Below are 26,758 nucleotides of genomic sequence, written 5' to 3' on the forward strand. Positions count from 1 at the left end.
ATGAAAGCTATTGTAGTTATATTACATTTTTAATCATTGAAAATAAGGCTATTGAGGAGCATGATTAAGTAGTTGGGATTTCTACTCTAATGATATTTTTTTACAAGGTTTCAATATAAAACAGCTCATGATGTTTTAAATTAGTGATTGAGATCCATGGAATACATAGGGGCAATATTATTTGCACTCGATATGTAAACACTTGGGGATTAAAATAAGAAATATAGTGAAGACAATTAACATTAAATAATGATTTGCATAATACATATTGAACTGTTGGGATTCCTTGCCCTGGGCTGTTGCAGTGAATCCTCATGATTTATTGATTTATTAATTTAGACATGTTAAAAATGATGGCATAGAGCTATCAAGTGCATTTCTTCCAACACATCAATCATATACAGGTAGTTTTTAGCTTACATCTATTCATTCAGTGACCATTTGAACTTGCAAAGTGCTGAATGAAGAGGACTTATGACTAATCCTTGGAGTTCTGACCATCGCAGCATCCTCATGGTATTCTAATTGAAGTTTAGGTACTTGTGCCTGTTTGCAATTGAAATTGAAATTTTGCCGCAAGTCTCAGTCATGTTATTGTGATTTCCAATAATTCCTGCTGGCTTTCCAAGCCAATGGGAAAACTGGCAGGAAGTTGGAAATTGTAGTCATGCAGAAGTCATGCAGTCCTCAATAAATGATGACAGCCTGGATTGACAGAACTGTTGTCGATCAGTGATGCAATCAGATGACATTGTACTTTATGACCACATCACTTAGCGACAATAGTTCCAGTCTCAATTGCTATCATAAACCAAGGGTTACTTGTACTGGTCTTGCTTTTATAGACTTCTAAGCAGGTTGTAAAATGGAGGGCTTCAGTAACATACCCAGTAGATATATAGTAGATATATTTAATATCCTGTATCTCATCTATTGCTAAGAAGAATCAATTGCATCCTTTGGAGAACATTTCATTGTATCCACATCAGCCTTTAAGGTAAGAGAAAATAAGGCAGCCAGATATTTCTAGCTCAAGAGTTTTCGCCTCCAACACCCTATGCCATCTAGGTACCTTCCAGAAATATTGGATTTCAATTAGTATCCAGCCAGGCTGATGAAATATCATCCTTCCATTGGGTGGCTCTGCACCAGATTGGAGAAGATGCTTTTAGCCATTGTCCAATGTTTTCACCTAAGGTGAAGCATATGCCTTTCAGTGTTTATTATGGATGATATCCAAAACAGAAACATTCCTATATAAATTACCAGCTACTGAAGAAAAACAGAAGGAGGAGGGAGGTGGAGTTTAGGTTCACTGCAATTAATGTAATTTTTGAACACAATTTCAAAATGACTTTACATTTTGTAAAACAAATTACATCATAAAAGATTTTTTAAAAGCTGTTCCTCTGCCTTATGTTTTCTCTCTTGACACCCTTTCCCCATCATATTATGCTTTCAGCCTGTCATTTATGACTCCCCCAAATGTTGCATCAGTTCTTTTCTTAAAAGTAGAGAATTTTCTACAACCACAGCTTTGAAGTCTCAAGCCCTGGGAAGCTGCTGCACAACCAACCACCTGAGTTCAGAGGATTGTGTTGCGCTGTGTAGGAACTTTATTGCAATATCTGACCAACAGCTGAAGAGAGCAAGCTTGAGTTCTGGCTGCTTTGGTGTATCACATATTGCATCCGCAACCAAGGCACAGATTGTGGATGTCACTCTTTGTGCAGTAATCTGGCACATACCCCTCAGGTTATGCATTTAGGACCTGCAACATCTGGAAGCCTGGAAAGAAAGGTCTGTATTCCATTTTTAAAAGACCCAGACATAAGGATACAGAGATTCACTGCTGACCCAGAGACTTCAAGATCTGCAACAAGATCAAGTTTCTGTTCCAGGAAAAAACTCTGGTGGCTCTAAAGGTTCCTAGAACTGAAACCTTGATCAGTTGAATTTGACACTGAAGCCATCCTGAAAGGCTTCATTTTGAAATTATTGCTATTGCTGTTTTCAGCTTAGAGAAACAACAGCTGTCCCTCTTTGTGAGAGAATGTGTTTATGTGTGTGAGAGAAATACCCTCTAATTAGAAAAGCAAGATTTTATCTCTAGAAAGAAAGCTGGGCAACATTCCTTAGGCCTTTCTGAAATCCTTAGTGCCTTGTAGTGCTGCCAGCAGAAAAAAAAAAGACTTTAGGGTAGAAGTCAGCAGCATCAAAAAATCAAGAAGCAGCCCTACCTTTTTTTTTAAATGAATGTTGTGCATGCACCATAATGAGCTTTTTGCTCCTTTATTGATGCACCTGGCAGAAGTCCAATATCCCATTCAGCAAAATGAACAGGAGGGAACTTAACAAAAGCAGGACTACCTTGCAACATTTTGTAATAAGATGTACTCTATCTCAGGAGCATCCTCCCCAGCCTAGCCTCAAATCCTGCAACTAAACCATTCTGTGTTTCTGGCCTTCGTTCAGGAACATTTTCTATCATCTCTGATGTATGGAAATGCATTGTAGCTGTTTCAGTGTTAAGGGATGCACTCTAGAATCAGTTTTACACATGTAGGTTTTGGCTTAATGCAATATGTGAACATAGCCATTGTGGGTTATTCAATAGAAACCTTGACTTAATGATATGGTTGGTACAGTGGCCAAGCCAACTGTAGCTTTAAACTTTAAAATGCAATGTATGAACCCACCATTTGATGCTTAAGAAACTGTGGTTAAAATAAAAATATGGCACAGGATAGAAGATAGATTACACAGAATGTACTCAGTATCCTGCTTTTCTTCATTTGTATTTTATATGCCCCAGACGAGCTCTGGCACTATTTGGAGTTGAACCTTAGTTCAATAAACTTTGAGATAATGGTTGCATACTATCCATAGTCATCTGAAGCATGGTTTACTAATTAACCCTTTTGCCTGGATTTGCACAACACACTGAACCATAAAGTAATCATAGTGGCCATGTTCACCAGTTCCCTGAGCCAAAGACAAACCAACTTGACATTTTAGTTTTGCAGAGCTATTCAAATCCAACCAATGCCTTACGTCCAACATTTTAAAAATTCACCGAAGAAGAAAAGCTGCTAATAGATTAAATTGCCTCAGTCACTGACCTCTATTTATATTCCTGATACCTTTTTCACCTGATTACAGCAATTAAGGGCAATAATGAGATCAGACTGAACCATACAAATAACCATCAGCTCATATCTTTGGAGTCACATGCATTGTGTGGGAAATCACTAACTAATTAGAGTAATTTGGAACAAAAAAAACAGGCTCTCTTCTTGAGTGTGAAACCACTTCGCTGACCCACTGCTTAATTAATTCTTGCACATAACGATGCTTTGTTGCACCATCCACACTTTTAGACTAGAGTTGGCATTTTTATTCACTTATCAAATCCTTCCCAAGGATCTGGGAGGAGTGGATATTCTTTAATTTAGATACTGAGTCAAAGAAATCATCACCGGATATAAGATGCTCTGGATATAAAACTGTTCCAACTAAAGCTGCCTTTTGCAATTGACTGATGATTTTATCAATGCTGATAGAGTTCAAGTGGTACTCCAGATGTTTTGGGATTGCACCCAAAACACCTATTACTATTGGCACTATTTTTGCTTTCTTTTGCCATGGTCTTTCCACTTCTACTTGAGCTATTTGTATTTTGTGATTTTCTCCAGTTCTTTCTTTTCTATTTTACTGTTTTCAGACATTATGATGTACACTAATCAGACTCTTTCTTTTTGTCTTTATTAACAATTGTTAAGCCTGAGGTATTATGTGGCAGATCCTTGTCTGTTTGAATTCTAAAGTCCCTATTATTATATCCCTGTCTTTTAAGGTAACTATGTTCTGTTCTGCTTTGGCATTTTTATTAAAAATAAAATGATATTGGATGCTAGGAAATGCTTAAAAGGAAACATCTTTAGTTTGAAAGAGAACCCAACATTTTAATTTATATTCTACTTTTTTTGTGGCTAGGGGTGGTAATTTTCTAAGTTATGTGTGCTTTTTGACTAAATCTAAAAATCCTAACATACTCATACTTTCGTGAGTATATAAATATATTTACATATATTTAGTGTATAAATATACAGACAATAAATTTGATATTTTTTTTTGGGCCTCAACTGTAGAGAAGTGGAACAATTGCAGACTCTGTCAATATATGTAGTAATCTCAACGTACCTGGGATTTGTAAGAAGAGCTTCTACAACAGACTCTCAAGTCCAATAACCTCCAAATGTGTTAGATTTCAAATCCCACCTTTTTAGGTCAACATGGATAGTTCTATGCTTAAAAAATTCTGAAGGACAAACCACCTCATCATAAGAGAATTGCTTTGTGCTCCATGTAGCCTGATGCAATATTCTAGAGAATTCAAAGATTTATACATCGGCTGAAATTTGGTTGATTAACAAAAACATTATTTTAGAAATGTGTGTGATAAAATCCTGTGGTGGAGTCTGATTTTGAAAAATTAAACAAGGTCAGACCTTTTTGTGTTTGAATGGGGAGCACTAGACAATCCCAGGACTGAAGGTTGGATTGAGAAGTTGAGAAAAACATTCTAGAAAAAGACAATGGCAAACTATTTCTACCACTTTGCCAAGAAATGCATTTTAAAAATTTGACCCACTTTATCTTTATTCTTAAGCATAGTGTGAAGTTTCCAAAATATGCCCTAATTAATTCATGAACCATGATCCAAACTTCATAAGAAATACAGTCATTTATTAGGAGCACCATTTCGGCAATATTTGGATGCAGTTAGAACTAATCCCACGTAGATTTATGTTCCCCTATGACCCTGTCTCTCCCCTCCTTTCTGGCCAATCACATTCTCCAATTAACCACTTTGGCTGGCTGTGAAATCCAACACCCTCCTTCTGATTGCGGTCAGGAAGAATGTATGGAATGCACTTCAGTTAGGGAAATCAATCAGCTCTATCAGTTCTCCCTCCCTCCTGCTCATGGCAACTTGAAAGCTTTGCAAGTTGACACATAGCTTATAGTACTCTTATTTTAACACAACTGATATATCTGTATTGTAGTGTGTGTGTGTGTGTGTGTGTATAGTACACACACACACACACACACACACAAAAATTGGTTTATTTGATTCAATATATGATTGCCAAGATTTCGTGTTTGATAAATTATATCTATTTGTTAGCTAGCCATATTTGTTAAAAGGTCCAACATGGGATATCTTTAATGACCTTAGCACAAGAAGCATTTTATAAAAAAGAGACAACAGATAGAGAGAAATGGTTAATATATCAAGATCTATTAGTACAGGAAGTTGAAGAATCTAAGATCAACTCAAGAGAACAAATTACTGTAGAAAGACAGGGTTTTCAATGGATTTTTATGCTCAGTTAAAATAAAGATTTAATATGGATTAAAAAGACAACTAAGATTGAGATGCACAAAATGGAATTTGAAATTGAATTATGTACAAATGATGAACGTACAATAGAAAAAATATATATTTTTGTAAAGATTTGAAACCCAAGATGAAAAATAAAAATTGATACATGACACTGGAGAAAGTATCAAAAATGTACAAAGATATTTCAAACCAGTATTAAAAATGTGAAGTTTATGAAGGAACACTTTACCATGCATGGCGGACTTGTGAGAAACAAATCCACACAATGATGGAAATGATTTTAAAATGAAATATTGTGAAGAAACCAGAACTAGAAAAGATCATGGCACAATGACTTTGTGTATGGTAACTTCAGCAAAATGCAGGGCTATTGTATGCTCAAACTTCTGAAAGACAGAACAACTGTGGACTTTCTGTTGAAAGAAGAAAAATAATGATTTATGGGTTTGAGGATTGAAAAAAAATGTGGATTTAAGGGAAGGGTTGAAGAGTATTATATAAAAACTAAGAGGAAGGAAGGGTTATAAGATTGTAGGCTGTTGAAGACGTCAGAAGTCATACATTTTATATCTTTATTTTCTCTTTTTCTTGCATCTTTTTCTTTTTTCTTTCCATTTTTTTAGAATTGACTTTTACCATATTTAAAATTCACAACCAATATAAATAAAAAAACAATGGTATTTAATATACATTTTGTAAGATTTCCTATTTCAAAATAATGAAGAGATCATTCATCCATCCATCCATTCATCCATCCATCCATCCATTCATTCATTCAAGTATTTCTGTAATGTTCTACTCAAAGGTTGCTCTGATGCTGCCAACAAGTTTAAAGTCCTTTAACTTTATGAAATGTCACATACAAATCTGGAATTTCCATCTGATAATTTGTGTTTGAATTTTAAATTTTATTTTCCAAAACTAAGTCTAGAAAACAATCATTCTGATTGTTTCCTATACTATATCTGTGGACATAAAACCAGACCAGATTTTACATCACATATACAATCTACTAGTGAAAATATCAGATATATGCCTGCCTAGCTTTCTGTACAATATTTGCCATTTTTGGCATAGCTGGATATTTATTCCAGCATTTATGTTGGATTGTCATTTCATATGAGAATGGAGTCCAAATGCTTATTTGCTTAATTACCAGTTTAAAATGACAGTCTAGGTGATAGTTCCAAGTGATTTAAGAAAAACAAGAGTTTCTCTTGGCTAAATGGCACAGACAAATAATGTTGTGTGGGAAATTACCTTGCTTCATCTAAACCAGGGATGTCAAATTCGATTTCATTGAGGGTCGCATCAAGGTTGTGTTTGACCTTGGGGGGGGGGGTGGCCAGGATGGGCATGGCCAGCTCAACATCACTCGTGTCGGGTGCACCTGTGATGGCCCGAGCACTCTGCCAATGAAAATGGGCTCCCAAGCTCCATTTTCGGCTGTGATGGCCTCCTGCAATCCTCAGCCAGCAAAAACAGAGCTCAGGAGTGCCACACGCAGCCCTCCCAAACTCCACTTTTGCTGGCAGAGGCACTGTGGGCCGGTCCTTCACTGTTTCCAGGGTAGCCCCACGGGCCAGATCTAAGCACCCTATGTGTTGGATCCGCCCCCTGGGCCTTGAGTTTGACACCCCTATCTAAACTATGCACAGAGCTTGTTTAGCAACAATGCATTAATTCTCCCCCCCTCCTCCCAAGGAATACAAATGGGTTCAACAGTCCACACTTTAAATCTGCAATTAATCACAACAATTAAGGTTTTTAGTCTTATGGGCTTTTAAAAAAAAAACATACTATGGGTTAGAAAAGATTAGTGTTTACTGGAAAGAAGTGCTTACAAATGAAGGGGGTATAACCAGAGGTGAGAGGCATATACTGTAACCGGTTCACCCGGAACCGAAAATGTAAGTGCTTGCGGCATCGAAAAATCATCAATTATATAGGATGTGATACGCCAGGGCAGGTGGCCGGGCCCAGCCGCTGGTCAGAAGTACCGGTTCGCTCGAACCGGTCTGGACCAGCAGCAGCCCACCACTGGGTATAACAGTATTGTACTTCTTCATAAAACTGCAAGAAAATACTTGAATATTCTACAATTACAGATGCGCGCGCGCACACACACACTCACACACACACACGTTTATATTTGTTTCTTGAACTTTGCAACAAGCACGGCAGGAGAGAAAGTTTACATCTTTCATATGCGCTGTCTCCAATGAATTCTTGGCATCACTTGGCAGGACAAAGTTCCAAATAGCGCAGTCTTGGAACGTGCTGGAATTTCTAGCATGTATACACTATTGAAACAGCGACGTCTACACTGGCTGGGGCATGTCGTGATAATGGCTGATGGTTGGATTCCGAAAGATCTCCTATATGGAGAATTAGTGCAGGGAAAGTGTCTCAGAGGGAGACCACAGCTGCGATATAAGGATATCTGCAAGAGGGACCTAAAGGCCCTGGAAATGGACATTAACAACTGGGAAACCTTGACCTCCGATCGTTCAGCTTGGAGGCTAAAGACGCAGCATGGCCTTCTCCAATTCGAAGAGACACTTGTTTGGCAGGCTGAGGCAAAGAGGCAGTCCTGGAACCAGCGAAATCTGGGCAGGGGACAGAATGTATTTGCCCTCAGCATGGAAGGGATTGCTACTCTCAAACTGGTCTTTTTAGTCACACTAGATGCTGTTTTAGGACCTCTTGCCAGAGCATGATACCATAGTTTCTTGAGACTGAAGGATGCCAATGCAACAAGACAAGAAATATGAGTCTTAGAAGGAAGCATAATATATATAATCAAAGTCCTGCCCTTTTTTTCCCCGCACCTCACCCTCAAACGCCCTGGGCCTATGGCATGCTCCCAAAGCTAATTACAAGCTTTGGCTACCTCCAAAAGTGACTCACACCTACTCTACAAAACTATAATATAGGCTTGCTTGAATGTAAACCTGCCTGAGTGATATAATTAGATCCATAGAAGAAGAGAAGCATTAAATTAATCACGACTCTCTTGGTTAAACTCAGCTCCAAGATTTCATTCAAACGAATCTGTGATTTGTAACAAATCAGAGTTGAGAAATATCTGTTTTGATGAAGCTTTATGTTATGCATGTAAATATACTTAAATGCAATTAATTTTTAAAGATGTAAATAGCAAATGGATTCTAGCGGTAGCAAAAACTGGGATGAGGATGTATTTTATTCTCTAGTTCATGATCACAATGATAAAGTTTCTCCACAAATTCCTTAGCCCTCTGGAAAAACCACTCATCCCAGAAACTGGACCAGTTTAGGAAAACTGCTAAGATTTTGTTTTTTCAGGCAAGCTTCTAGAAATTATTTTGTACTTTCTGGTTGCTTTAATTTTGCTTTTCATGTATATTTTAATCTTAATTTGCTGTATCTGGAATCTGGATTATGCTATTTCACTATGTTATAAACCACCCTGAGCTTTTATAACAGGCAATACATAAATACTGAGAATAAATCAACCAATTCTCCCCCTTTCCCATTATTTGCACCCTATTCAACCCCAAAAAGCAGATGTAGGAAAGTCATTCAGATTGTATTTACAAAGGGGAAAAGGTTAAACCTGACTTCTCCATCCCCTGCAATCTGCAGCTGATCTGCAGCTGAGATAGATCCCTTCTCAACCATCACTCCCCCCTTTCCTTACTGTTTTAAATTTACAATCATGCAGCAGGCGACTCAGCTGTTTTACAAATAAGCTTGCTCAAAAAACATAAAGATAATACTCTCATTAGTAAAATATGGAAATGTCTAGAGAAAGAAGAGGCATGGCTCTTCCAAAGCCATGAAAAAATAGCATTCGGAAGCAAGATGTTACATCTTTGATGGCAGAGTGGATGTTTTGTGTGTCTCTGATTACTTGTAAGCAGGCTGCAAGCATGTAGATGCCACCAGGAAAAATGAGGCTGAGACAAATCACTTGTTTTGTCCAGTTACTCATTCCCCTTCTCTGTTTCTATCAAATAAGCGGCCAGTGTTTCTGCTAAAATGCACTTGCCACCTGCAGCTGAAAAGGGGAGAGGCAAGTTTAGACTGCTACTTCCTGTCTCTCTATCAATAAGGTGGATCAGAAGGTTGTAAAAAAGATGCCCCGGTGACCCCCAAATCTTGAAAATAGTAAGCCTCCTTTTGCACAGACTCTAAAAAAAAAAAAAAATCTCTGAGGATTTTACTCCACTAGTCGTCGCTGACTATAGAGGATAGTGCTCATCTCCATTTCAAGGTCATTGAGCCAATGCTGCCTGAAGACATTTCTGCGGCCAACACAACATCATGGGGCACTGTCACCTTCCCACCACAGTGGTACCTATTTATCTAGTTGTATTTGCATGCTTTCGAATGGCTAGGTTGGCAGATCTGGGATGAAGATGGGAGCTCACCTTGTTGCTCAGGTCTCAAATCTGGGTGGCCAACTTTCCAGCCAACAACAAACCCAATGTCTTAAGCTCTGAACCACCATGCACAGGCTGTAAGGACAGCAGAAAGCCAATGGATAAAGCTTCACCTCCTCATTCTTGCCATTGTTGGCCTGTTCCAAAAGGATAGTTGAATGAACGGTTCCAACATTCTGGTGGAACATCAATATGAGGGACCTTAGGGATCTAAACTGAAATTTTTTACGCAGTGACTTCAAGATGATGTTGCCCCTGAGTCTATTTTTTCTGATATTATCTATTCCAGTAGGGATACCAGCCATTGTTTTCCCCTTCTGGAAATCTCTCTCCCCAAATTAGACTTCACAGCAGCCGTTTATCTTATTCACACAAAAAAGGGGGTACATGAGTGAGAGGAGCTAAGTCTTCCCTTCCTGGGAAAATTCTCAAATGTAGCCCCTGAGAGATGTGTTAATTGCAGCAGCTAGGTAAATCAGCAGTGTGGTTTGGTGAAAATCTGTTCCTTAAGAGTCCCCATCATCAGAAGCAATCAGAAGCAAGGAGTTAAGGGACTAAATTAGAAACGAGTCTTTTCCAACCTAACATATTCCACACAGGAAAGGTATTACAAGGTGACTTTTGTTAAAGACATCCATTTTTTAAAACTTAAAAATATACCATGAGCTGTCAAAACAGACTCTGCCGTGGTAGTAAAGACCAGAATAAACTGCTACCTATTGGTCTAGGCTAGAAAAATTAATAAAAATGAACAACCATTTGGAAAAGTTTCCTTGAGACATTTAAGCAAAAGAACGTATTGTATTGTGAATTGCATACAAGGTGAATTGTATTTAAACAAAACATTAACAACATCAAATATGTGGGAGAGAAATTGGATGTTTATAGAAAAAAGTCTTGTCTTCAACTTACCACAGTTCACTTAGTGACCATTCAAAGTTACAACAGTACTGGAAAAAGTGTCTTATGGCCATTTTTCACAAGTTACAACCTTTGCAGCATCCCCATGATCATGTGATCAAAATTCAGATGCTTGGCAACCAGTTCATAGTTATGATCGTTGTTGTGTCCCAAAAGGTCACGTGATCTCCTTTTGTGATCTTCTGACCAGCAAAGTCAATGGGGAAGGCAGATTCATTTAACAACTGTGTGACTAATTTAACAACAGCAGTGATTCACTTAACAACTATGGCAAGAAAGGTCATAAAATGGGGCAAAACTCACTTAACAAATGTCTCACATAATGACATAAATTTTGGGCTCCATTGTGATCAAAAGTTGAGGATTACCTGTATTCTTTCATCTTCAGTTTATCACTGAAGGATCAAAAGTTCAATCCACCTTCCAAGGGCAGACAAATAAAAAGTGCAGTGTAGCATCCTTCTTTGGGTAAATTAGTTCAGTGTTTCTCAAATTTGACAACTTTTAAGATGTGTGGATTTCAACATCGACTTTTCCCATGCTGGCTAGGGAATTCTGGGAGTTGAAGTTCATACATCTTAAAGTTGCCAAGGTTGAAAAACACCAATTTAATTAGCTATGTTAGTAAGCATTCAGTGGTGTTTTGTTAATTATTCCTTAAACAATTTAGAATACATTAACGTTAACTATGTTATGAAAAATCCTTTAATACACCTGAAAAGGAAGAAAGAGAGTAAGCAGACATTTGTGTGTTGTCTGTGAGTGGAAACTGGTATATATGGCAGGGTGTAACAGTCTTTCTCAGAGTAGGTCACACTACAAATCCATTGGCTGAGCTTGCAAACTCAATTTAATCAGCATCCTTGGATTCCAGTGAATGGGATTCAATCACATCTTCCTACTGGGGCAGTTTAGCAAGATGAAACCCCAGAATGGGAGGAAGGTGCTCTGGCTGTACCTCTGGGAATGCTAATCATCAGAAGACCATTCTGAAAATATGCCACTTCTAGAAGGTGAAGAACTGTATGAATGAATACTACCTTATCCCACCCCTCCACTTGGAACAGGGAAAAAAAATATCCAATCTATTGTATTACAATGTTCATAATTCCCAACCATCACTAACATTGAACAGACTGCTAGGAACGGTGGATGTTGTAATTTAATGCATCTGGAGGGCATCAACTTTTTTAAAAAGGTTGGTTCTAAATTGATAGCATTAATAATTACACCTATGCAAAATCTTCAACCAATGTGCCTTACAACATGTAAGGAAGCAGGTAAAGCATAGAAAGACTGATTCTGAATTAGTAAAGCAGCCACATCATTTGCAAAACATGCTCTATCTCCATATCTGTGTACATGCACAGCCGTTTCTCATCACTTGCAAAGGCAGCCAAAAGCAGTTTCCAAAGCAGCTATGAATCTTACAAACTACACAGCAGCTTTCACAATTTGAAAAGAGGTTCTTCATACATGCTTGCTTCTTTGTTTTCTTTTGTTTAGTAAAGTTATTAACAAGAAAAGAACATCACCCACCTACTACACTGACCAACAAATCTGTATTTTGTCCTTCTCTATGTAGATGATGTCACCATCATTTTTATTTTCCAAGTGAGTATAGGATGATCTCTTCAAGGTCTTCCATTTCATTGCAGAGATTGGATAAGCTTACCAACTTTAAAGAAACTAAATTTATGGAATGCTTCTTTATAATATCAGCATCCAACAAACCATTGCATCTAGGAAAGTTATTGCTAGCTTAAGTGGCCTGGATTAAATGAATGAGATCTTCTTCCCTGAAAGTTCAGCATATGACAAGCACTATTCTTTTGTTACCTACTGTGATAAGAAATCTGGCTCATCATTTTACTGACCTTGGAGGGATAGAAAACTGAGTCAACCTTGAGCTGGTTAGGAAAATCAAGGGTTCTCTGCTCTAGGGCACATAAATCTGCAGTTATTAGAGCATTACCTCTTTAAAAGCAGTGCTAAGGACTCTGATTTGTGTTCCAAGATGTGTACCTAAGTCTTTATTAAGACCAGAAATAGGCTTTACAGACTGGAATCCAATTTTGTCATCTTTTAGTTCAATCTAGTCTTTTCTGAAGGTCCTTTAGCAGCACTAGCCCTATGAGATAGCTATTCACTTCATACCTACCTGGAATAAAGTATAACCTCTGGATTTTCCATGCAATTTCCATTGATTTCATAAGGCTATGAGAAAGTTGTATTGGGAGAAAAACTGAGTGGCTTCTCAACTCAAGTTTATAAAAGGACCTAAACTTTACTCCAAAAATTTGTTACATGGACATTCATATTGGCCAAATATCTTACTACTATGTGCCCAACATAGAAGAGCTTTTAAATGAGGCAGAAACAATGTTTTACATTCAACTATTCTGGAAGAAAGATTCTAAGGCATGCTGATACAAGACTGTATATTCATGTCCCTTGAAGGAATCAATAAGACATGTTTCTTTGCTGCCCCTTTTATTCAAATTGGCATAAAAACTTAATTATACTTCTTTTAACATTCGGTCACAGCAAAACAGATGCCAGTCTTATTTTCCTCGTCTTTGTAGACCTTTCCAGGATGACCTTCAAGAGAGTGATCAAATTTTGCTTAATCACTATTGCTATTCATCAAAAGATAGTTCAGGGTTTTTTTTCTATTTAAAATCTTACCATTTCTCTGGGGAGTATTTTAGAAATTCTGCCTTAGAATTTTTTCAGTGTCAGTAACAGTACATAATAGCTAATAAATTTATATCCATTCATTTATATCTGTTTACCAGAGCAACACATTTTAATTCAGTTGTAACTATAATTTTAAGTATTTACCCCTTTTATTTTAATAAGTGATGAAGATACAAAAATATTTAATGTTTCTAGTAATTTAGCATGTGCATTTTAGATTATTAAATATTATCAACGCACTTATTGTATTGGCTATCTCAGGGGTCTGCAACCTTAAACACTCAAAGAGCCATTTGGACCCATTTCCCACAGAAAAAAAAACACCGGGAGCCACAAAACCCTTCCCGTGCCTGATTATTTCTTGAGAAGCCACAAAACTAGCATATGTAGTTGAAGTAAATGTTCTGTTTTCTTCTGAAACTTTTCTTTTCTTGGATTTATCCATGGTTGGCCAGGGGTTTAAAAGCTCAATAAATTACATGCTGGCAGGTGTTGCACATTGGTGGTTGTGACACATTTTGAGTGACAGGTAGCCGCAGCAGAGGGCTGAAAGAGCCACATGCTGCTCCAGAGCCACAGGTTGCTGACCTCTGGGCTATCTCTTTTTATCCCAAGATCAACCTTTTTTAGAGTCCTCAGGATATCTGCACATTCTGGAGCTACAGTTTCCCTTAAAGGATAATGTTAAATTATGCTTTTGTGGTTGGATTGATAACATAAAAAGTCCTTAACAGTCTGTGGCCAACCAGTTTTCTTCTACTTTACTGAAAAAGTAGTGGGCCATAACAGAAGTGCATTTACAAGTGTCGTTTCAAAGAACCAAAGAACCCTTCATTTTGCAGCTGGTGTGGAGAAGTGATTGGATAAATTGGCACATTGATAACATTCTTTTTTTTAGCTATGTCAAGAAAAACCTCGTTTGTCCCTCCGTTATGTTATGGTTTCCAAAAGAACCACCCATCCCACCCCCACCTCAAATAGGTCCTTTGCAATCAGCTTCCACTGAGATTAGATACAGTTTGGACTAGTAGTTTGGGAAGGGAGACAGATATAATAACCCTTTGGCAAAATTCATTCATAAATTCATTCTTTCCAGTAAGGCATCTACAAAGAATTTCTGCAGTGAAATATGTCCAATGTTCATGTTGAGATATGTTTATGCAGATTCTCAGGTCATGGTTGTCCCAGTGGTGCTTTTTCAAGAGGCAACTTGAAAAACTTGCCTCTTAAAAAAACATCTTTGGGACTTTCATATTGATAGGTGTATATAGTCCTCTTATACACCTTCAGATTTTGTCTTCTGCCTTATTTGTGCTAATTCCAAATCTCAGAAATAAGAAAAGTGCAGTTCAAGGTTGTCATTTGAAATCTATAGCTTTGTCTCTGCAACAGCTCAGTTTCATGGAATTTGGCAATGAAAAGAGCTGATACATCTGTCCTTCACTCTGTTTCCTGTCTCCGGTTAACCTTAAGGAGTACAACAGATGTATGTGTATGAATGAATCAATATTTCACTAAAGACCTTGGTAATGAATCTAGTCACTGGATACAAACAAGCTATTCTGATAACTTCAATTTCTTCGTCGCCCTTATGAGAAAATATTGATCTGCCTTTCCAAGATGTGTAAGAATTTCTGAAATAATGCATATAATGTGTTTTAATATTGAAAAATGCTACATAGCAACAGCAGCAGCAATTTTATAATGAAATCCCTGTTGTAGCCCACTGTTGGCCCCTTTTAACAGTCTAAACATAGGTTTTAAAGCTGTTAATCCTATCCCACTCCCAACAAGGTAAAGATGAGTGAGATGGGATATCAGCACGTCAAGATGCATTTATCCTAGTGCTGACATAAGAAGGAGAACGCAAGTGTCTGCAACGGGACGGTTGCCTTTCACCTACTTATTTTAGCTGGAGATAATGTCCCCTAGGAGATGGATGGAAGGGGGGAAATTCTTTGCATTGGAGCAGTAGATTAGGGGTGAATGATTGGGAAGATGGCCAATGAATGCAGAGGAGTGGGGGAAGGAAGAGGAGGGATTTTGGGTCAGCGCGTCAGTGCTGGCTGCATGGAGTCAGTGTAAAAGTTGCCGTGCTAAATAAAATGAAAGTTTGTTTCAAAAAAGACTTTTTTGAGACGCAATTTATTTGAAGATGGACTGAAAACCTGACATGGAGGCTATGATGGTGAATTGTAGGTTAATTTCTGGTGTACCATGCAGTACTTAGGTTTTTTTTTTTTTATCATTGTCATTATCACCACCGCTATCATCATCTTACTAATACAAATCAGTTAAGCAGATGCATTGGGGGATCACTAAGAATTATGTTTTTCCTTTCAAATTATCACATCCTTCCATCTTTGCATTGGACACATATCTGGCTGCTTTCTTTGCCAAGAGATGTTCAAAAGCTTCTGTGGACACCTTTGTGCAATCTTCGGAACATGGAATTCTCTACAAAAAGGAAGTCTTTTGCAGGTGATAAAAATAATGCCATTATTAATTAGCATATATTAATGCCTGTCTCAGTTCAGAAGGAATTCATGTAGGGAAATGCTGCAGTCTGTATTTGCACAAAGGATAATTGATGTATGCGGATTATGCAAAATACATTAATTCAAGTGTGCAAATGGGAAATTGTCATTTGAAACAGTTTTGAAGATGAGAGATGCTGAAGCTTAAATCTGCCTGATTTGGATATTATTCCCACCATACCTCAGAAGTTCTGGAGCAGACTGTAATTAATCAGCACAGCATTATGCAAATGTTCAGGACATGCTCATAGATACTGGTTAGTTCACAATTCCAGAATTGATCTTTTAAAAGAGAAATTGTGTTAGAGATTATCCCTAGCAGAAATGAAATCTTGGAACTCACTCATAAAGTGGGGAGGCTACTGCCTTAGGTCTCTTCCCACCATAATAATGCTTAAAAGCTCTGTTCATGTCCATGAGGCTTATTATATTCACTCTTCCCTATTATCATTGAAAAAGAACAGTTCCCAGTACTGTATCCTAAACCTATTTAAGTATGAGAGCCATTTAGGTAACTATTGGAATCCTGGGACATGGATTCATTTTTCATAGTTGCCTATCAACCGAAATGCAGCCACAGATCCAGAAGAAAAAATGCAATCGGTCCTGTCCAAATTGCTCCACCTTCTAATAGTTACTATAATGGTGTGGGGAGAAGCCAACAGCATTTCCTCCAAATCCTGGAGATCTCATTTTCAGAGAAGATGCATTCTTTAACATTGCAATGGAAGCTAGAGCAGAGTGGGAAACCTGGAAGAAAGCAATAGTTCATCTCACTTGTGGTTCCCAATCCATATTTAGGGATCACTTCCCTATGACAAATTTTACCATCCACCAGTATGTTTGTTACCGTGCTAATTTGAATTAACTGAATGAAATATGTGTGATCAGCCTTTTTATAGAAATATGAATTCTAATCTACAACAAGAGTGAAATCCTATTTTCAAACCACTCAGCACTGTGCTGATATCAATGTCACAAGATATGAGATGTCTTATATTAAACTAGACCAGTGATCATTCTAGCTTAGCAATTTGGTGCCGGCAGATAATTCCTTTTGTGTGCATCAGGTTCTCTGTTCCACTGATTTTTAAAGATTATTTTGATTTAAAAAAAAATAGGAAGCCAGCATACTACAAAGGAAAGTACAGCCTCTGATATCATATGTACTTATAGCAATGGTTTTGGGGGTCACAAAAGTCCCATGGAGACAGTAGAGAGCATCTTGAGGTTCAATAGTCTTGGCCCAAAGTAGATTGCCCATTCCTCTTCTTTACTTACTGGTAGTGAGTCTCTCCCCATATACTTGAATATGATACAGACTTCTGCATGCAAGGTTAATCTACCCCTATTCTGCTATGTCCCTTCTTCTCTAAAACTTGTTGAAGTTTGACTGTATTGTACTTTGGTGCTTAACATTTTAACATACCTTATAGGATGCTGAAGAGAAAACCAAATGTCATAAAATGCACATTGTAGCCAGCAAGATTCATAACCAATCATTCTTTTGATTTCTGATTTTTCTTTCCAAAAAGACAACTTACCTGTGTCCAGATATCATAGCATTCTAGATTTCCCCTCTGTGGCTAATCAGGTGAAGGGAAGAATTCAGAACATTACAGTGTTACAGTATGTGCAAGTTGCAATATATGGAAGAGATTAAACTCATGGATTTTTCCTTCAGCAATTATCAAATCATATTTAATATAACTGTTAATGTTGCTCTGTGATTATACAGTATCATTTTCTGTTCAGAGTGAAATACAGAAATCTCCAGTCCTCACTGGGCAGATAATAGGTCCCACTGATTTAGAGGGGAATTTTTGTGAGCATAAATAGAACACCCAATAACAAGCAAAAGCCAGTTATGGAACCTTGGAAATGAAGTTTTTATTATAAGCAAAATATGCTGATCCTTTTAGTAATCCAGCTGAATAGAACTTTGGATGTTGCCAGTCTTGCACCAGCAACCTTCTAAGTTATGGGGAAGACCACCTGCATGTAGCAAGTTCTCATGTGCAGGTTTTTTTCCCCAATGCATGTGGACACCAAGAAATGAAGGGCTAACAAATGAACTCTTGTTCTTCTTTCAAACAATTCTCATTGTATGAACTGTTCCCTGGAGGTTTACTATGAATTTTTCAATGAAAAGGACACCAGAGATGACAGAATTTGGATACCAAGTTAGCTGACTCACTAACATATTTTCTTCCTTTCAAGACTTAACTGTGGGTCAGAGTTCTAGAGCAAGGTTCTCTCAATGTATCATGGCTAATGTAAACTTTCTGCCTATTGTCCTATCTTGACAGAATCACATTCATCTAGAAATATCCCAATTTGCAAGTTGGAATGCTTGAACCTCTGAAATCCCAACCCAAGTGGGAAGCACCATTTAAGGAGGAAGGAATTTAAACGTGCACAGTATCTCTAGCAGTGCCCTTTAGGTATTTAAACAAACTTGTAGTACCACACTGCACCTGTTTCTCCATAACTTCTCCAAGCACTTTTTTTTTTTAACAAGGTGGCCTAGCCACCTTTAACTTTCCCAAAATACTTTCTCATTGTTGGAAGAATTATCATGGGAAATAATAATAGTAAGCAAATGCAGCCACCTAATATTATTCCAAGTCCTGGTGTCATCCACCTTATTTGTCCTTCAGTCAAGGAAACATAATCTAAGGAGCTCTTCCCATGACAGTGGGCTGCCCATGGATCATTCCCACTTGGAGCTGACTTTCAGATTCACAAGCGTCCATATTCAAGTGCAATGCATTCCTTGAAGGTCACATATCTGGAAACCATTAGAAGAAAGGACTCTTTTGGATTTCTCTGCATCCCTGCTATGTTTTAATGCTCAGTTGGCCCTGGATCTTGTGCACTAAGAAAGGGCTTACTGCTGAGCCTCCACAGCTAAAGACAACTTTATCAACAACACACTGGAAGAAGGCAGAGATTTCTGCCTTGCAGAATGGAGCATCCAAATAGTTGACTGCAGATCCATAGCTTCCTAACAGCTTTAGCCACACTTCTGTATTCAATATCAGAAGCCTCATATATCTAGCCAGGCAGAAAGTCTAATCTCTGCTGGCGATGATTAAGTGTGGAATGGCAGGGAGTAGTTATCCCAGATTAATTTTCCTTAATTCAAGATTTTGTCATGAATACTATTTTGAATTTCCTCCCTTGGCTAACTCTTTCAGTCAGAGGTAGGGCTTAGTACTTATCCAAAACTCAGGTATCAAAAGCTGGGCTGGCATTTTTTAAGGGACTCCCTACAGAAGGGATGAAAGATAGAAAGAGAAGGGAGGGAAGGAAGGAGAGGTGGAACTGACCCTGGTTTATAACTATGCACAATTGCTTTGTTTCCTCTCTCTTCACCCCATCCCCAGGAAAAGGCAAAAGACAAGAAGAAAGGCAAGGAGAAGGGTGGACGGCAGGGTTAAAAGGCTATCGGAGAAGGGGCCCCGTCTCCTTCCATAACTGCCCCGCGGTTTCCCTGCCACCCCTTCTGGCAGGAAGGAGGAGAAGAATCTCTCTCATCCCTGGCATCCCAGGTGAACCCCCCCCCCCTCCTCCGCTTTTCTCTTTTTTCCTCTCACCGGCTTCTCCTTCTGCGCAGCACTCTCCCTGGACCCTAAGGCTGGAAAGTTGACTGAGATGGCATGCCCGAAGCCCAAGCGTGGGTTGTGGGGTGCTCGAGCATCTGTCCCTCACTTTCACTCTCTCTCTCTCTGCTCCGGCCAGGTTCTCTGAGCACGATCCGCCTCTTACCTGCAGCATCCCCCGCGGTTCCATGGCTCTGCAGATCCTTTCCCCCCTCGCTTCTTCTCCTCCGTCCGGCCACCGGGAATCTCCCGCAGCATTAGCAGGCTAAACTAGAAGCAAAGAAACGTCGCGGCGGCAGCCTCCGCCCCCACCTGCTTCCACTCGCCGCTTCTTGGGGAGGGTCGATCTAAGGACAGCCTCCGGTGCCCCCCCCCATCCCCATCCCGCCCTATCTAATAACCGAGATTGGGCGGTTGCAGCCATTTGAATGGCAGAACATGACCCCCCCCCTTCCCCAAGTACGGGCTGAGGGTACTAGGAGAAGATGGAGACTCCCACATTTGACTTTGCTTCCCCAGACTTGGATCTCCTTGGATAAACTCTCCTCCCCCACCCCACATTCTCTCCTCTCCCCCCTCCCCTATTTAAACTCGGTGTGGATTTTCTCTTATTGTGGAAGTGCTGGCTGCAGGTGAGAGCTGCTTCCCTAACATTCCTTGTGCCCTATGTCTTCTGCACTTTTCATCTGCTGTGGGTGATGGGCTAGATATGCAGCACATCTAGAAGCCACTGATTTGAGGAAGATATTTGGTGGATTTGGAGATCAGGAGTTCCCTTTGAGCAGAAGGGATGCCTGAAGGTGGAGGTCTCTGGAGGAGTTAGGATAAGAATGGAAGGGCTAGATTCAAATCTAAGGTCATCAGTCACCAATGAGACATCAACTTATATATCTAGAAGCAAACCATTAATTTTCACTGTACCTAGTAGATCTTAGATTGAAAAGTAGGATGGACAATCTTTTGGTGAGTTTAAGGGCCACAGTTAGCAGGACAATATTGCAAAGTAGATAGAAGCATTTTTTTTTCTTGGTGAGAAAGTTCTGTTGCTTGATACTATATTAATGCTATTATCAGCCATATTTCCCTGCCTCCAAATGGTGAGAAAAAGTTCTTCCAGTGTTTAGTAGTCAAAAAGAAGTTTTGCCATTACAAAAAGGGGACGTAACTCTGTCTCTTAATTTTTTTAAAAAAAATCAGTTTATTTATGATTACCTGCTCCCAAAACATCTTGGATTTTAAGGTTGTCTAACAACATTGCATAAAACTGCATCATTCCCCACTTAATAGCAGAAAGATTGTTGAGCAAAAGGATGTTTTGCATCTTGAACCTAATATATTTTTGAGTAATTCTGCATTTGTATCATTTAAATCTCTTTCTCTTTGTGATTCTCTTCAAAAATTAGTAAGAGATGAACCAATCTTTCCCGTTCTGCATTTGAACAGTCTTTAGAGCTGCATTAATATTAGTATTCTGCATTAGTATTAGTAATCTCTCACCCATTCTGTTTCCCAGTTTTTTGAAATGTATTTGTATATCTCACTTTAAGGAACAACTTTAGACCTGGAAGAATAAAATAGGAATGCAGAGTTTGTAGCGATCTAGAAGTAGAACTATGGCCATTTCCCTGCTACAGCATCTTCATAGCATCATTGCTGAAGTGATATAAAACCTATTCTCATCCCTGTTGTTTTGGCACAATGATGACTGATGACTTTAAAAAACACAGGAGAACACATGTAAATACAGGAGAAATTATAATCCCAGCATCCCTTATTCTTGACCAGGCTGGCAGGATAACTAGAAGTTGTAGTTCAACAACATCTGGTATGCTACAAGTCAGATAAGAGTAAACATTCTCCTGTTCATGTTTCTTATTGGAAGAAAACAATCTCTGACCATGTTTTCACACAACTACTATAGGGACTTCTCCTTTGACCTAGTTTGGTTCCCCAAATATGCTAAAACGGCATAGGACCCCACAAGACTTTGTGAAACATGCTAAAGGCCAGGGTCCTAAATGGATACGGTTGGGGCCAGTGTTGGGAATTTTCAAGGAATAAATGGATACATAAGTGCCTGCAAGATTTAATGCATTTTGCTTCTTGCCCACAAAGACCACAACATGCAAAAAGCGAAAATGTTTATAGCCCCATTTACTCTAGGTGGGTTGCTGGCAAGAAAAGGGGTGTTGGCAGGCTTCATTCATTGTTTTTGCTAGTTCTGTATTAAATCCAAAATCTGGATTAGTAAACTTCAATTCTTGTGTTCACATAATAGGTTAGAGGTAGAGGTAGGTTTGTCCCAATAAATATTATATTTATTTAGCTCACCAACCAACCCTGTGAGGTGTCTAAGAGAGAACAACAGGCCCAAATTCCCCCTGCTGGTTTTCATGACTATGGGAGACCTAGACTCACAATGTCCTGGTTTCTACATCAGCACTTCAATTATTAGACCAATTTGATTCTCAAATGAAATTAAACAAGGGTTTGGAACAGAGGTGGGTTTCAGCAGGTTCTGACCAGTTCTGGAGAACCGGTAGCAGAAAATTTGAGTAGTTCGGAGAACCGCTAGTAAAAATTCTGACTGGCCCCACCCCCATCTATTCTCTGCCTCCCAAGTCCCAGCTGATCAGGAGGAAATGGGGATTTTGCAGTAACCTTCCCCTGGAGTGGGGAGGGAATGGAGATTTTACAGTATCCTTCCCCTGCCACGCCCACCAAGCCACGTCCACAGAACCGGTAGTAAAAAAGTTTGAAACCCACCACTGGCTTGGAAGAAGAATAAACTATGTGAAAGAAGAAGGAAAGAAAAATAAACCATGTTGTGAACTGACATGACGATCTCGTCTTCAGAAGACAGGAGTTGGGTTCCTACAACACAACTACTACATATTACTTAGCTATATGTTGGCATGTGTGAATACGGTTTGTGATTATGATTATATAGCAAAATTAACACATATAGATTTGCCCAGTATTACGAAATTTATATCATGTTTAAATTTTAATCAGGTTTTGTGACTTAGACAGGGACAGCCCCTGAGTTAAGTATTAGCCTGAACCCAGATCGTAACCTTGATAAGTCTACCAGATAATTTTTGGTTTTAAACAAATGAGTAATCTTGCAGCCTGTGACTTTTGTGCCTAACCTTTCAGAAAAAGGGAGGTTAATTTCAAGTTTCAGATTTAATCATCCTTGTAATGGATTCCCTTTCAAATGCTCCCAATTTTATCAACATTAGATTCAACTTGCAGGAGTCCAAGCCTAAAAAGGAATCCAGGTGGAGTTGTTACCTACTTCTATACACAAGACTTAAAGCATGTCCTGCATCATTTCATTTATAATGTAAAAGGAAATAAAATGCCTAGTTGCACTGATTAGCAAATATCTGATTTCTGTTTTCTCTTCTGCATTCACTCAATCTAAATATTCCCATAAATAGGAAAAGCTCAAGGCCAAATTTAAATTTCATGGACGCTCTTAGAAGTTGATGAGAATGGAGCTTCAATTACATCTCTGGTGTTGGATTTTTTTTTCCCCCCTTGCAAATCTAGCTAATAAATCCAAACAGCCACAGCATCGCTTTGCCAGATTATGTGCAGTTTGCCCTCTACTGCACCTACTTCATTTTCTCTGCAGCCCTTCTGCCTAGCCAGTTATCTCCTCATTTTCCTTGTGCCATTGTATGCCCTTTCCTTGAACACTTGTCCTTCTTTGATTTTATCCTATTATTGTCAGTCCAACTCTCTTGGCGTGAGATTTTTAACCTGTTCTCTAAAGTGTCTGCAATTCCTTCCAAGTTATTATCATTGCAAATATGAGTATCATTGCAGATATGCTGCAGATTCCTTCTACTAAAGAAATGTCTGTCTGTCTGTCTGTTTGTCTGTCTGTATATCTATCTATCTATCTATCTATCTATCTATCTATCTATCTATCTCTCTATCTCTCTATCTATCTAATTTATATAATAAATTTCTTAACCATCCATCTCTCTCATTAAGAACCTATGAACTTTCAGACTATTAAATATATTATATTGCCTGCTATATAATCTTTCCCCCAACATTTTTATTTTATTTTTAATATAAAATATGGACATGGCATATAAGCACTGCTTGACCACAGTCCTCAGTATAGTCTGGGATGCCTCTCCATGACCAGTTTTCTTTCTTATCTTCTGGCAGGAGGCTTAGTGGTATCTGAAGCAGAACAACTAGATTCTGTAATGGCTTTGTACTATGTAGTATCAACCTTTCAAGACTCTTTTTTCCACACACATACACACATATATACACTACATACATATATATGTATGCATATGCCTTTATATTCTTTTGAGAGTGAACATCAGAATTTCATTTTCAGTGTGTGCCAGTGTGTGCACATTAAAAGTGACATAAACATTATTTATTAAGAATTTTAATTACAATTGTAAAAATTGTAAAAAAAAAAACAGTACTTAGAAGAGAATAGAAAGAAAGAATTAAAATGCAAGGAAAAAGCAAAAATAAGAAAGAAATCTAATTTAAAAAGAAAAAAATATAAAGAACATACTTCCTTGATCACAACAAAGTGTAAACAAATTTAAGAACTCTTCACCCCATGTCTCATTTCTTATTTACAAGCAAATGCATAAAACACCAACTTTTCAATTGTGAGGTCAACAGAAAGGCTATAAAGAGTTTCCAGAAATGTTGCAAAAAATAACTTCTTTAACATTGATCATATAAACCAGCTTTTTATGTGTATCTTTTACTTCTAACAGTCTTAATATTTAATTCAATCAAATATTGCTGTAGAATTTGATTTCAATTCTTTATCTCACATGAATTCTTCAAAGCTTTAACAAACTTATTTTGTGGATCCAATAAGAAAAAAGTTTCCAAGTTATTCTGGCTCATCATTTGTATCTCCCTGTTAATTTTTAAAATTTTAGCCAGTTTTTATTTGTTTTTGCATATCCAGTAAAATACTTTTTCCCAAATCATTCTCTTGGTCTGTAATTTGTAATTCCACATTCTGTACTTCCTCTACTGCATCTTGTCAAATAAAATTTGTTCCAAGACTGCCATTCCTTCAGTAACATATTTCAAATATAGTCTTATGCATAGAGGCAGGCATCATTACTGATAGTCTTGATATGGTAGTTACTACAGAAGTTATTCAAAAATCTCCTTTAATATTTCTGATGGTGTAATGTTTTGTAATTATCCGTAATAACTGACATCAGGCTTGCATTTTTTTCTTCTGCTTAAAATATTTAGTCCCCTCTAGTGTCCAGTTTCTAAAATCATCATTTTTTGTTATTTGTTACTTGCAATTGCCATGATAGTCAAAATAAGTCTGTTTCCCATGAGGTTGTTTGTTTTTTCTAGTTAATTCCAAAGTCTTATAGTAAAAATCAATATTCCAAATTTATCTGGACTCTTACTCCATTTATAACGTTCTTAGATAAAAATCTTATTTAGCTTTCTTGCTGTTTATTTATTTATTTATTTATTGGTTCAATTTATATGCCGCCCTTCTCCGGAGACTCAGGGTGGCTTACAATGCGTTAAGCAATAGCCTTCATACTTTTGTGTATACCTGCTTAGTAGGGCCTAAGCGGTGTTCTTTTTTTTATACAAAGTCAGCTTATTGCCCCCACAATCCGGGTCCTCATTTTATCTACCTCGGAAGGATGGAAGGCTGAGTCAACCTTGAGCCTGGTGAGATTTGAACTCGCAGTAATTGCAGGCAGCTGACAGCTAAGTGCTACTTAAGTGCTACTTAACAGCACTTTAGTCCGCTGCTCCACCAAGGCTCTTTAACTTCTTTAACTTTAGCTCTTTAAATTGTTTAACTTTTTAAGCTTGTAATTCATTTTCTTTTGTTCACAGTTGAAGTTAAACACATCCAACTTTTCAAACTTGTGAAGGTCTCTAATAGCTTTAAGATGGCTAATAGGAAATTTCTGAAAGCAATGAGAAAGTGAAGTTTGCAAACACAATGTTTTTTAAAAGACTATATCGCAATTGTGGACAAGATGCTGATCCGATGTCGATGTTCAAACTTGCAGAAAACTGAAGTACTGCAATCTCATTGCAAGGAGCAGCTGTCCAGAAGACATGTGGGTGATCCCTTGTGCTCTCCTTATCAGGAGAAATTCCTTGATCTTTGCTGCAGTCACCAACTCTGCTTATACAGAGCCATCTTCAATTTGTCATATCTTATTTATTATTAATCTTATTTTATTTCTATACCACCCTTCTCCCAAAGAACTCAGGGCGGTGTACAGCCTGATTAAAAGCACAAAGACAGACAAAATTTAAAAATAATTAAAATTATTAAATAATTGGCTCAATTATAAAACCCCCAAATTTAAAATCCCACATTTAAAACCAATTAAAATCTTTACATTGATAGCCCGGCCTGGCGGAACAACAAGGTTTTGAGGGCACAGCGAAATACACGGAGATCAGAGATCTTACGCATTTCTGGGGGCAGTTCATTCCAAAGGGCAGGGGCTCCCACAGAGAAGGCCCTCCCCCTGGGTGTCACCAGCTGACATAATTTGGCCGATGGCACCCTGAGGAGACCCTCTCTGTGGGAGCAGACTGGCCAGTGGGAGGCTACTGGTGGCAGAAGACGGTCTCAAAGGTACCCAGGAGCGCTTTAAAGGTGGTAACCAACACCTTGAATCGCACCCGGAAGACCACTGGGAGCCAGTGCAGCTCACGCAGGAGGGGTGTATCTCCCCTGGAAACCCTCTCCAAATATTTTTTTCTAATCAACAGAGTTAGCATGGGTTGCAATACTTAAAATAGCAGCAGATCTCTTGGACTTGACCAAAGTCAATAAGGAAACAAAAGAAATTAGTGACATGGTACCATATGCAATGGTGCTTTATTATGACCTTTTTAACCCTTCTTGGAAAATGTGGTATAGCCTCAGTTTTTATATTTTACCAAAGAATCAAATTTAAAGATTGGTGGATTTGAAAGTACTTTTATTCTCCAACTATTATGTCTGTTTGATATAGGCCTTTTTTTAATTCTTATCAGCATATATGGCCCATTTCATCACTAAAGGCTCTTTTTTCAGTCTCTGAAAATTCTCATGACTTCTGGAAGTAAAGGATTAGAGAGAGAGTATGTATACATCTTAAAGTT

The 26,758-nt window shown here is 38.2% G+C and overlaps 1 protein-coding gene across 1 annotated transcript in view; it reads right to left on the reverse strand.

The window, feature by feature from the left end:
• LOC117664611 (corticotropin-releasing hormone receptor 1) overlaps positions 1–19,884 on the reverse strand; it is a 91,843-nt gene extending 71,959 nt beyond the window's left edge. Inside the window, exon 1 of the mRNA XM_034415711.2 lies at positions 19,767–19,884. Within this exon, the coding sequence (XP_034271602.1) occupies positions 19,767–19,790 (24 nt within the window). The 5' untranslated portion in view covers positions 19,791–19,884. The remainder of the gene's footprint in view (positions 1–19,766) is intronic.
• Positions 19,885–26,758: the final 6,874 nt, after the last annotated feature.

Source organism: Pantherophis guttatus, chromosome 4 (assembly GCF_059756535.1).
Source record: "Pantherophis guttatus breed Tessera chromosome 4, ASM5975653v1, whole genome shotgun sequence".
Taxonomy (NCBI): domain Eukaryota; kingdom Metazoa; phylum Chordata; class Lepidosauria; order Squamata; family Colubridae; genus Pantherophis; species Pantherophis guttatus.